Source organism: Notechis scutatus, chromosome 6, assembly GCF_049901735.1.
Source record: "Notechis scutatus isolate UNSWTSFEM ecotype Mainland chromosome 6, rNotScu1.2, whole genome shotgun sequence".
NCBI classification, from domain to species: Eukaryota; Metazoa; Chordata; class Lepidosauria; order Squamata; family Elapidae; genus Notechis; species Notechis scutatus.
In genome coordinates, this window is record NC_142014.1 from 76798277 (window position 1) to 76811750 (window position 13474).

The 13474-nt window shown below is 43.4% G+C and overlaps 1 protein-coding gene across 1 annotated transcript in view; it reads right to left on the bottom strand.

The window, feature by feature from the left end:
* The window catches only part of LOC113422830 (store-operated calcium entry regulator STIMATE-like), a 41988-nt gene that overhangs the window by 3741 nt on the left and 24773 nt on the right, over nucleotides 1-13474 (bottom strand). The window contains exons 5-7 of the mRNA XM_087969135.1: nucleotides 8231-8343; nucleotides 5592-5675; nucleotides 446-559 (exon numbers count right to left, since the gene is read on the bottom strand). Coding sequence (XP_087825261.1) covers nucleotides 446-559; nucleotides 5592-5675; nucleotides 8231-8343 — 311 coding nt within the window. The remainder of the gene's footprint in view (nucleotides 1-445; nucleotides 560-5591; nucleotides 5676-8230; nucleotides 8344-13474) is intronic.

Sequence of the window (13474 nt, forward strand, 5' to 3'; positions counted from 1 at the left end):
AAGCCTAGAGAATGTGTGCTGATTCCCCCCCCCCCTCCCGATCCCCCGTCCCCTGAATGTCAACTTTGCTTGCTGGGATAACGGCCTGCATCAAGTTCTCCCCTGCTTCAACCGCTGTTTTGGTGTGGAAATATTTTATCAGTGGGGGGTGTGATAGCAGCTCGTTTGAAAACGGGGATTAGTTTATCTCAACTTTAAGGGGGAAAGGAATGCTTGTGTACATGCACACTGGCACACTGGCACACCCACAAACGTGACGTGCTGCAGGCCAAGTCACACGGCCTCTTCTCAAGACCTACGTTTGATTTCCTAAAATAGATGAAAGGAAAAAAACCAACTCCGTGAAAAGATGCTTCCACAAAGCAATCATCAAAGGGGGCTCTTCAAAGCTCGGCGTGCAACTAACCACGTTTGTCTCCTGCAACCATCTGGAATTTTCTCTTACCTGGACATCATCATCTTTCAAACCTTCAGGATATTCCGCCACGCTGACTTCCAGCTTTTCCTTCCCCTTGTGTTTTTTCATCGTCAAGCTGTCCACAACCCAGAACATAACAGCCTTAAAAGGAGAGGGAGGAAAACCAGAAGGAAATGTTTGTACGGTAGACCAGTGCATCTTAACCTTAGCCATTTTTTCAGATGGGTGGACTTCAACTCCCAGAATTCCCCAGGCAGGAAGACTTTGGCTACTTTTCAGATGGGTGGACTTCAACTCCCAGAATTCCCCAGGCAGGAAGACTTCGGCTACTTTTAAGATGGGTGGACTTCAACTCCCAGAATTCCCCAGGCAGGAAGACTTCGGCTACTTTTAAGATGGGTGGACTTCAACTCCCAGAATTCCCCAGGCAGGAAGACTTCGGCTATTCCCTGAGGCCCAGGAAGGCAAAAAATGGAAGGGGATGGCGCAGCACCCTCCCACACTCCATTTTTGCCTTCCTGGGCCCCAGGGAAGCTTCCTGGGAGCAAAAACACCCCCCCAGGAGACTTCTGTGAGGCCCAGAAGGCCCAAAAATGGGGGGGGGGTTGCTGCCAAAAAAAAGAAGCCATGCCCACCCAGTCACATGACCATGCCCATCTAGTCATGCCCTTCTAGCCATACCCACAGAATCAGTTGTTAAAAAATTTGAATCCCACCCCTAGTGGACTTCAACTCCCAGAATTCCCCGGGCAGCCACACTTTATGAAGCAAGACAGAAAACTACAGGCAATCTAACCATTCAAAGTTAGAACAGCACTGAAAGAAGTGACTTACAACCAATTTTCACACTTATGACCGTTATAGCATCCCGATGGTCATGTGATCAAAATCTAGTGCTTGGTAACAGGTCCCTATTTATGACAGTTGCACAGTGTCCCAGGGATCACGTGATCCCTGTTTTGTGACCTGACATGCAAAATCTAGAGGGAAACCAGATTCACTTCACAACTGTGTTACCAACTTAACAACTGCAATAATTCACTTAACAACTGTGGCAAGAAAGGTCATAAAATGGGGCAAAACTGACTTAGCCGTGGTCTTGCTTAGCAACAGAAATTTTGGCCTCAGTTGTGGTCGTAAGTCGAGGATTACTTGTTTTTAAAGAGACAAAAATACACACCAATGGGTGACTTCCGGTTTGCAAGCTTGGCGGCGGCAGGATTCGCGACACAGCGCGATCCCTGCCAGCGTCACGCAAGGTTCCCCCGATCTGTTTGGATCTGGGATATAGCTGCCCCGTAGGGGCAGCTGAAGACAGGGAGGATCCGGAAAGGGGTTTGGGGGCGCGCAGACCCCCTCCCCAGCCGGCTAAACCCCTTTTCCCGAGGCGGAGGAACGGCGGTCAGCAATGGCCGCCACGAAGAAATCTGCAGGTGCAGGAGGGAGAAAGTCGGAAGAATAGTGAAAGTTGCTTCTAACCGACAAGACAAGAGAAAGTGACCTGGAAACTTGAAGGCTGCTAAGTATGTATTGTCCCTAGTGAGAGTTACAAGCTGCGAATACTTTACAAGGGAAAGTTTTTTTCTTTGTTCCACTCTCCTTCCTAAAGTGACAGCGGAGGGAAAAATCCTTTGGCTGTGAGTGGGAAGGAGAGGGAAAAAATTGGAGCAAAATTTGAGAATAAGGAGAAGATTGCCTAGAATTTTAAAGAGTTACTAAACATCAATAAGACTCCCAAAAATATATTTGAAAGGGAACTTTGTGATTAAACTTTAACTCCAGAAAGAGAAAGTGAAGAAGAAGAAGGTATTTAAAAGAAACAGCCTGTTTGGATTGTTTGGTGATTTTGGAAATTTTGAGAATTATTTCTGATCAAAACATCTGGGTGGTTGTCTGGAAAACTTTTTCTCTGCACAATGGCATCACTTGTGGATGGATTGAAACTTCTATATAAAAATATGAAAAAGAAAAACAAGAAGGGAAAGATGGTCTTGGCACTATTTTTCAATTTTTGGAAATGGCGGTTTATACTTATGTGAAGCAGAATGAACAACAGGATGAAGGGGACAAAGAAGATCTTTGATGAACAAATGACTTTGGTTGGAGAAGGGAAAAAGAAAGAGAAAAAGGAAAAGAAGACTCTAAGATCTGGAAAACAACCCAAAAAGAGAAGAATAAGGTGAAAAAGGGACATTATGTTAGGAAACAACAGAAAGGGAGAAAACAGAATAAAAAGGAGGTGAGAGACAAGGGGTTAAAGAGGACAAGGAGAAGAAGAAGCAAGGGAGAAAGGAAGGGATGAGAAGCCCTAATGGTGGGGAGCAAGATGTTAAGAAGCAAAAGTTTTTTAGAGATAATGGATAAACTTTATTGATAAAGGGATTCTAGAAAGGTACATAAGACTGTATTTTTATATTTGTATTTAGAAATAACCATAGAAAATTGGAAATAATATGTAATTTAAAATGTGATAAAATATTTAACATAAACTAGTGAAATTTTTGTTAAGAAAAAGGAGTACTGCAATGAAATATGATTTAAGATTGTGATTTGGGGGTAATAATTTTTGGGAAGCATAATTGTTCCCACAAAGGCATGATATTTAATTGAAATGGATAAAATGTTTAAGATATAAATGATTGTTAATATTAATGATCAGACTATGGTATATTAGCGAAATTTTTCGTGAAAGGATTTGAAGTAGAAGAAGGAGGAACATTGTAATGAAATAATGAGCTATAATATGTGATGTGGGGGTGGAATAATTATGGAAAATAGGGCTCCCATAAAAGTATGTGATTTAATTGAAAAGTAATGTGTTAAACGCTCAAGATATAAATGAATATCAATACTAATGATTAGATTTGTATCATTTTGATAATATAGTATAATTTTAGAATGTACCAGACAGAATCCCAATGTAAGTTATGTGTTTTATATTAAGTATTATAAATATAGGGAGAGAGATAAAGGCATCATACTCCATATAGTGTATAGGAGAAGTTTTTCTTCTTTTAAAGAAGAAAAAAAATGGATGGCTGGAAATAGAACAGACAAAGAATAATAAATATTATGATCTGAATTGAGAGGAGATAATAAAATTGAGAAAATTTAAAAGAGAGGAGAAGTTATATAGAAAATTGAAAATGTTAATAAGATATGAAATGGTATATTAAAGGAATATGAATTTGAATTTGTGTCTGTACCAAGAGTTATAACCCGGGACTAAGCAACTTTCAGAAAAGAGATTTTTTTATGCTTTTATGTTTTGTGTTTTTGTGTATGTATGTATTGTTTGTTTTGAAGAATTAATAAAACTTGTTTTATATATATATATATATATATATATATATATATATATATATATATATATATATATATATATATACACACACACACACACACACACACACACACACACACACCAATGGGGCTCAATCCATCCCTATATTTTGCAGACATTTGCAGACATTTATTGGGATCACTGATTTTTTTTAATGCAGGGGTCCCCAAACTTGGTGACTTTAAGACTTGTGGACATAGCTAGCTGGAGAATTCTGGGAGTTGAAGTCCACAAGTCTTAAAGTCGCCAGGTTTGGGGACCTCTGTCTTAATGGTTTGCTTTCATTCTGGTGGGTTAGCAAGATTTGGGCTTTTGTAGCTTTTACGTTATACATAACCTACGAGCAGTTACCACTTGCCCGTAGTAATGTTAGGTCCCTGGTCTTCCTATGCTGTTGTGGTTTCTGGCAGCTTAGTTTTAATTTTTTTTTTTGTTTTGTTTTGTTCTAACTAGTTTAACATCTGATTAACAGAGGCTCCGCCAACATTTTCTGTTTCCGTTTTTAATGTAATTTGTGTCTTGACAGAACAAGCTAGGGTGTCGGCTTCCTGTTATTTTAATAATAAATTTGTCAATTTCCTGTCCAATAATTTTATACTGTACTGTTGGATGTGGGGGTGGGGGGAGTCATTAGTATCACTATTGCTTAGGATTCTCTTATACAAACTTTCAAAATCTTGCAAAGATTCCTGACTGGGGAATTCTGGGAGCTGTAGTCCACATATACTGGCTAGGGAATTCTGGGAAATGAAACATGTCTTAAAGTCCCCAAGATGGAGAAATCTTGCCTTAAACAATTTCTGACAACCTGTTTCAGCCACCTGTCCCATGCCACTGGGCTAGTGGTTAAGGTACCAAGCTAGGGACTGAGGGACTGTGAGTTCTAGTCCCATCTTAAGCATGAAAGCTGCCTGGAGGACTTTAAGCCAATTATTAGGAGAAGGAGAGTTCTAGGTCTGCCTTAGCCATGAAAGCCAGCTGAGTGAGCATGGGCCATTCACCAGGAGACTGGGAGTTCTAGTCCCACTTTAGCCAGGAAAGCCAACTGGCTGACTTTCGGCCAGTCCCTCTCTCTCACTCCAGCTCCTTTCAACCTGGTTGTTGTGGGGAAAACAGGAGGAAGATGGTGTGCTGGATACGTCACCTTGAACTATTTGTAATAATAATAAAGGCAGGCTACACATAAATTAATTAAAATGAAATAATGTTCTGCTTTGGCTAAAGACAATTGTCTTCCTCGTTGTTTGTTGCTAGGACTGTTTTTGTGTCCCTTCATGTTTCTAATCGGTACCAGAGTTGGTATTCGGCTGGTTCTGACCAGTTCTGGAGAACCAGTAGCGGAAATTTTGAGTAGTTCGGAGAGCCAGCAAATCCCACCTCTGACTGGCCCCGCCCCCATCTGTTCTCCGCCTCCCGAGTCCCAGCTGATTGGCTGGGTCTTCTTTTGTTGCCTTGCATAGGAGAACGGAACTGGAAAGCAGGTTAGTGGGGTGGGGAGGGAATGGAGATTTTACAGCAACCTTCACCTGCCACACCCACCAAGCCACGCCCACCAAGCCGGGCCCACAGAATTGGTAGTAAAAAACGTTGAATCCCAACCACTGATCGGTACACTATGCCGAATTGCTGCTGAATCGGGTGGCTGTATGCATCTAAATTATCTGTAAAGGAGTCATATTTTCCAAATTTTCTGTGCCTTTTGACCGTTGGATGACAAAATAGAAAATCCCACGTCCTTCTCTCTCTCTTCAGCCCAACCCCCACAGGAGATAAAAGGGGTTTTCAGATTCCTTGATGAAGGAAGTGTTTCCTTCCAAATCTTTTACTCACATTGACTATAAAAGGAACCACAAGGATCACCAAGACCAGTTCCAGCTGAGGAGAAGGGATGTAATCCAGGAGGATTTCCTGAAGCTGAGAGAGAGAGAGAGAGAGGGAAAAGAAGAGAGTCAGAGTCCTTTTATGGGATAAAAAAAAATCTGGTCTGGGCTCAGGCCTGAATAATATCTGGACAAGAGACCACCAGGAAATCACAGAGCTGTACATTAAATTGGGAAATTGGAAAAAAAAAATAACAGGGAGAAAAGCAATGTCTAACCTCTTCTATAATGACAGATAGTCCTTGATTTACAACGGTTATTTTAGTAGCTGATCAAAGTTACAAAGGCCCTGAAAAAAATAGCAATAGCACTTAGACTTATATATCGCTTTAGGATGCTTTTACAGCCCTCTCTAAGCAGTTTTACAGAGTCAGCCTCTTGCCCCCAACAATCTGGGTCCTCATTTTACCCACCTCGGAAGGACAGAAGGCTGAGTCAACCTTGAGCAGGTTAGGATCGAACTGCTGGCAGTGGGCAGAGTTTGCCTTGCAATACTGCATTCTAACCACTGTTCCACCATGGCTTGCTCTATCTATCTATCATCTATCTATCTATCTATCTATCTATCTATCTATCTATCTATCTATCTATCTGCTTACCTACCTATCATTGCAATAGCACTTAGGGTTATATACTGCTTCAAGTGTTTCACAGCCCTCTCTAAGCAGTTTTACAGAGTCAGCCTCTTGCCCCCAGCAATCTGGGTCCTCATTTTACCCACCTCGGAAGGACAGAACGCTGAGTCAACCTTGAGCAGGTTAGGATCGAACTACTGGCAGTGGGCAGAGTTTGCCTTGCAATACTGCATTCTAACCACTGTTCCACCATGGCTTGCTCTATCTATCTATCTATCTATCTATCTATCTATCTATCTATCTATCTATCTATCTATCTATCTATCATCTATCATCTATCTATCTATCTATCTATCTATCTATCTATCTATCTATCTATCTATCTATCTATCTATCTATCTATCTGCTTACCTACCTATCATTGCAATAGCACTTAGGGTTCTATACCGCTTCAAGTGTTTCACAGCCCTCTCTAAGCAGTTTTACAGAATCAGCCTCTTGCCCCCAACAATCTGGGTCCTCATTTTACCCACCTCGGAAGGACAGAACGCTGAGTCAACCTTGAGCCTGGGGAGATTCAGACTGCCAAATTGCAGTCAGCAGAAGTAGCCTGCAGTACTGCACTCTAACCACTGCACCACTATGGCTCAAAAAATGACTTATGTCCAGTTTACACACTGAGAAGCCCTCCAACAACCATACTTCTGTTGTATAGTAGCACAGGAGGTGTTAGCCAATTAATCCGACTGACAGTCCCTGCCTTGATTGTACACAAACACAGTTTCCTTTACCCGAGCTGTAAATGATATGGACATTCTAGAGGAAAAAAAGGACCAGGGATGACATGATCGCAGTCTTCCAATATTTGAGGGGCTGCCCCAAAGAAGAGGGGGTGAAGCTATTCTCCAAAGCACCTGAGGGCAGGGCAAGAAGCAATAGAGGGAAACTAATCAAGGGGAGTAGCAACCTAGAACTAAGGAGACATTTCCTGACAGGGGAAACAATTAATCAGTGGTGATGTGTGCTTCATCACTGGAGGTTTTCAAGAAGAGACTGGACAGCCACCTGTCTGAAATGGTATAGGGCAGTGGCGACTAACCTTTTTGGGCTCCTGTGCCAAAAATTGTGCGCTCACGTACTCGCGTGCCAGCACCAGAAGGCAATGCGTAAGCCTCTCCCACGCTCCTTATGTATGCACGTGCGATCCTCCTTTTACCTGCACTGCACTTCCCAGCCGCTTTTTGGCCCATTTGAGGCCTTTTTCGGCCTCCCAGAGGCTTGAGGAAATCTTCTGCAGGCTTTGCAGGCCAAAAAAATTGGTCCATTTTGTCACTTCTGGTATTTCCGGAAATACAGGAAGTGACGAAACGGGCCTATTTTTCGGCCTGTAAAGGCTTTCCTCAAGCCTCTGGGAGGCCGAAAAAGGCCTCAAACAGGCCAAAAAAATCAGCTGTGAGGTACGCACATGCGCAGTGAGGTAAGTTTGCCTGCAGCTTGCATGCCGGCACAAATGGCTCTGCGTGGCATCTGTGACATGCGTGCCATAGGTTCGCCATCACGGGTACAGGGTCTCCTGCTTGAGCAGGGGATTGGACTAGATGACCTCTAAGGTTCTATTCTATTCCATTCCATTCCATACCAACCAAGGAGAGAAGCAACCTAGAATTAAGGAGAATTTTCCTACCAGTGAGAACAATTAACCAGTGGAACAGCTTGCCGTCAGACATTGTGGTGCTTCACCACCGGAGGTTTTCAAGAAGAGACTGGACGCCCACCTGTCTGAAATGGTATAGGGTCTCCTGCTGGAGCAGGGGGTTGGACTAGATGACCTCCAAGGTACCTATTCTGACGGATTGATCTTTTCTAGCTGTGCCAAAATATTGCAGAATTTGCATCTTTCACTCTAATGCATTTTCTCTAAAGAGGCATTTAAAGCCTTGTGCTAATTTGCCCCTTAAAAAGTCCATAACATTCATGAGTAACGGAAGGTGTGAATCAGGTTCCTCTTCCTTACCTTCGTCCAACCGGGAATAAGTAAGATGAGACTGACGGCTGTTTTCTCAAAGATCACTATGAGCAAGTAGAGAAAACATTGGCCAATCCAAGCAGCTGCCTGCGGAGGATCCCCTGAAAAGAAACAAAAATAGAATTAAACCCATGATTTATACACCCACTGTATTAAGAACTAGACTCACAAATCCATGGCTTTCTTTCAACACGTGCCTCCAGGAGAATATAAGGTGGTGCTACTACTTTGCTACAGTTAGTCCTCGACTTACAACAGTTCACTGAGTGACCGAAGTGACACCATTGCTGAAAAAAAGTGACTTGTGATCGTTTTTCACGCTTACGACCGTTGTCGCATCCCCATGGCCCCACGATCAAAATTCGGACGCTGGGAAACTGGCTCACAGTTATGACGGTTGCAGTGTCCCTCGGGGTCCTGTGATCCACTTTTGCGACCTTCTGGCAAGCAAAGTCAATGGGGAAGCTCGATTCACTTAACAACCGTGTGGCTCACTTAATAACTGCAGGGATTTGTTTAACAACTGGGGCAAAAAAGGTCATACAATGGGGGGAAACTCTGTTAACAACAATCTTGCGGTGGTGGCGCAGTGGTTAGAGTGCAAAGTACTGCAGGCTACTTCTGCTGACTGCCCACTGCCTGCAATTTGGCAGTTCGAATCAGGCTCAAGGTGGACTCAGCCTTCCATCCTTCAGAGGTGGATAAAATGAAGATCCAAATTGTTGGGGGCAATAGACTGACTCTGTAAACCGCTTAGAGGGGGCTGCAGGGATGGGATTCTACTGGTTCGGACTGGTTCTATAGAACCGGTTGTTACATTTCTGCACAGTTTGGAGAACCGGCAAATCGCGCCACTGGGTGGCCCCGCCACGCCCCACCTGCCATGCCCCACCCAGTCACTCCTTACCTGGCATTCGCGCGATCCAACTTGGCTGTGTTGTACTTTCCCCTAATTTTTGGTAAGTTGCTATTTTTCCTTTTTTCCCCCAGGTGATCAGCTGTTCTAACTATCAGCTGTGCTGTACAATTTAGATTAGCTAGAAAGCAGGAAATCTTTGGATTTCTTGCTTTCTAGCTAATTTAAACCGCTGTTGTACTGCTTCGCCTTCGCCCAGGAGGCTTCCCTGAGGCCCAGGGGGTTGTGGGGTGGAGAAGTGGCCTGAGAAAAGAGCTGAACCTTCCTTAGGACTGAAGCTTCTAGTTTTGAGTGCAGACTCAGGCAGCAGATTGCCGAAAGGTAGATCTCTGAGTGACTCTGTGATTCTGCAAGCAACTCAATCTGCCTGCCTGCTTTGCTTGATTTTGGGTAAAAGTTGCTTTTTAAAAAAAAAATAAAAAAATCAATATTGACATACATGGTGTGTTGTGAGTTACTTTTGTGAGTTTGCTTGCAAGCAAATTGTATGCGACAGACTCAGGCAGCAGATTGCAGAAAGGTAGATCTATGAGTGACTCTGTGATTCTGCAAGCAACTCAATCTGCCTGCCTGCTTTGCTTGATTTTGGGTAGAAGTTGCTCTTTTTTTAATTAAAAAATCAATATTTACATAAATATTTACAATATTTACATACAAACCACGCCCAGCCAGTCATGTGACCACCAAGCCACGCCCAGTCAGCAAGCAACATCCCCAAATTAGGCCACACCCACAGAACTGGTTGTTAAGAAATTTGAATCCCACCCCTGCTGCAAAGCACCGTGAAGCGGTATATAACTCTAAGTGCTATTGCTATTGGTTGTGTGACAACAGAAATTGGGGGCTCCTGTCGTCATATGTTGAGGCCTACCTGTACTCTGTACAAACACACAGAGAAGGAACACCTCTGTTCCAAGCAAAGGCTCCATCAATAATACAACTCATTGGTTGGGAGAAACACAGGCAAGTCAACTATGCAACCTTCTGGCTGAATATTTTGGGGGATCCTATGGTGGCATGTTGTCATTTTGTACTCCTTCTGGGAATTTGGTCTAGTGGTTAAGGCTGGAGAGTGGGAAACCGTAAGTTCAAGTCCCACCTTAGCCAAGGTGGCTGCTTAAATGAGTTGCATCTGATTTTACGCTGTAAGCAAATCACGGCACTTGTGATGCGCACCACATCATTGTTAAGTAAATCCAGCTTTCCCCATTGACTTTGCTGATCCAAGGCCAGCAGGGAAGGTTACAAGTCATGATGACATGACCCCGGGACATGACAACCACCCCAAATACGTGAGAGTTACCAAGTGCCCAAATTTTGATCACGTGAAGGTAGGGATGAAATGATGGTTGTAACCGTAGTAACTTCAAATACATGTTAAATGAATGGTTTATGGAGTTTCGCAGTCATCCAGGTGCCGGTGGTCCCAAAGGTGCATTTTTTTTCAAGCGGCAACTGGACTTTGTTTTTTTCTTTGAAGACATTTCGCTTCTCATCCAAGAAGCTTCTTCAGCTCTGACTGGATGATGGGGAATGGAAGGATTGATACTCTTTGCAGACAGCTGGTCATTTGCATTCTTTTACAGTCATTGAGGCCACTCATAATCTATATCTATATATATCAAAGCGAAATACCCTTCATGCATCATCACAAAATCTCCAGAACCATAAAGCCTACAAATTTGAAACTTTGACCGTATGTTCCTCTTGGCTTCTAAGAAAGGATTTTTCGAAATGACCATCAGAGCATTAATATTTCTTATATTATTATTAACACTCTGATGCTTAGGAGTTCTACTTCCCCTCTCCACCTGAAAAGAAATCTCTTCCAAATGCAAAACAAAAACAAAAGAGAGGAATTTCAGTTTTAGTTTCATAGTAGCAACCAGCTTTAGTACAGAACAGTTGAGCTAAGCCACGCCCAGGCTCCTTGCTGTCTCCTTCTTGCTCACACAGCAAATACTGTTTCAGTTTCCACGTTTCAGTTTCCAAACAGCCCTCAACTCTCTCACACACTGACAGGACGCTAGCCAGATGAATACCGATGGATGCTGGTGGGACTGGGATGTGAAAGACAGAACTGGTCTTTTTTTTTGGTTTTTTACACTGGCCTGAAGTCAAATGCAAGACTTCAAAGGTTCGGCTGAGCGAGAGGAATTTGGTGAGGAAGAATGTTCTTTCCGAATTCAACTTTGGTGGAAAGAACCTTTCGACCTCCTTAGAAAACATCCAGATGTTCTCTTTAGGGGGAATACAGAATGAGTCCAGATATTTCCAAACGTGAGACATGCAATTTTAGAGGCGTCTCTCTGGCTTCTTTAATCAAGCCTGCATCCAAAGATAGGAGTCTAGGAGTATCGGTGGAGCAGTCTGGAATCAATCCAGAAAGATCCAGTCTAGCTCTAGATTTTGGTGTTTTGAGTAAAAGATTCTTGGAGACCATTCTTCACCCATCTTCCTGGGTGAGACGGGAAGAAAAGTCCCTTGGAGATGCAAAACATCCCTTTTCTTACAACCCCCCACCCCCATTTTGCAAATATTGAAAATTGAGGACAGAAACCTCAGGAAAAGACATTCCCGCATCCAGAGTTTGCAAAGGGGTGATGTAGCTCCTTGGAAATGGCTCCTTGGAAAAGAATTCCCGTTGTCTGTCACGCATGTTATTTTTAGCAAATAAGCTTTCCTTCATGAAGAATGTGATGGAGAACATTCCTAGCTAATGGCGTCTTTGGACGGAGGAGGAGGAGGAGGAGGCCATAGGTTTTAGAGTGTATTAATTTAAGATAGGTAGCCAGGTAAATTTGCAGAATCGAGAAAGAAATGAAGGGATACAAGATACGCCAGCTAGGTTGTGGTGTTGTGATACAAACCATGCCCCCTTTTTGTGGGTGTGAAGAGGATGGCTGCATACCTCAAACAGGTTGCCTCTTGATACCTACTAAGTTATCTATTTGATCATCTCCTCAAGATATCAGCAACAGAAGGGATGCCTGGGGAAAAGCCAGCTTTACAGATCAGGGTTCCTCAACCTTCGCCATTTTAAGATGAGTGGACTTCAAGTCCCAGAATTCCTTAGTCAGCCATGCTAGCTGGGGAATCCTGGGAGTTGAAGTCCACAGGTCTTAAAGTGGCCAAGCTGGGGAAAACTCTTACAGACTGGGAGTAAATTAGATTATCTTGAATGACTTCAATGGACCTGTTCATATTTTACATATAGTTACATCTCCCGAACTGCTGAAAGTGGATTTGATTCAATACTTGAGGGGCCACAGAAGAGGGGATCGACCTATTCTTCAAAGCACCAGAAGGCAGAACAAGAAGGATGGAGACTAACCAAGGACAGAAGCAACCTGGAATTAAGGAGAAACTTCCTAACAGTGTGGACGATTAACCAATGGAACAGCTTGCCACCAGAAGTTGTGGTGATTCATTACTGGAGTCCCAAAGGTGATTTTCTAGGAAGCAACTGGACTTTTATTTTTTATTTTTTCTTTTGAATGTTTCGCTTCTCATCCAAGAAGCTTCTTCTGCTCTGACTGGATGGTGGGAAATGGAAGGATTTATATTCCTTGCAGACAGAACTGGTCATTTGCATCCTTTTAGACGGTCGTTGAGGCCACTTGGAGGTTTGTCTGTGTCCTCAGGGTCACCTAAGTAGTGCAAATGGTTCCTGCAATCTGCATTTTTCCCCCTCTGGAAATCCATTCCGACTCCCACACCATTCAAAAGGTGTTCATCCCCCATTGTAGTAGTCTGTAGAGATTCTCAGTCATCAACAACCCTCTAAAAAGGATGCAAATGACCAGCTGCCTGTAAGGAATATAAATCCTTCCATTCTCCACCATCCAGTCAGAGCTGAAGAAACTTCTTGGATGAGAAGCAAAACATCTTCCAAATGAAAAAAAAACCCAGAAAGTCCAATTACCTCCTGAGAAAAGCACCTTTGGGACAATCATGACCTGGAGGACTGAGAATCTCTACAGACTTCCATCACTATCCAAAAATAAGCTGGGCGACTATTTGACCAGGATGATATAAGGTCTCTTGCCTTGAGCAGGGGTTGGATTAGAAGACCTCCAAGGACCCTTCCAGCCAGTGGTGGGATTCAATTTTTTTTTACTACCGGTTCTGTGGGTGTGGCTTGGTGGGCGTGGCAAGGGAAGGTTACTGCAAAATCCCCATTCCCTCCCCACCCCACTAACCTGCTTTCCAGCTCCGTTCTCCTAGGCAGAGCAACCAAAGAAGACCCAGCCAATCAGCTGGGACTTGGGAGGCGGAGAATAGATGGGGGCGGGGCCAGTCAGAGGTGGGATTTG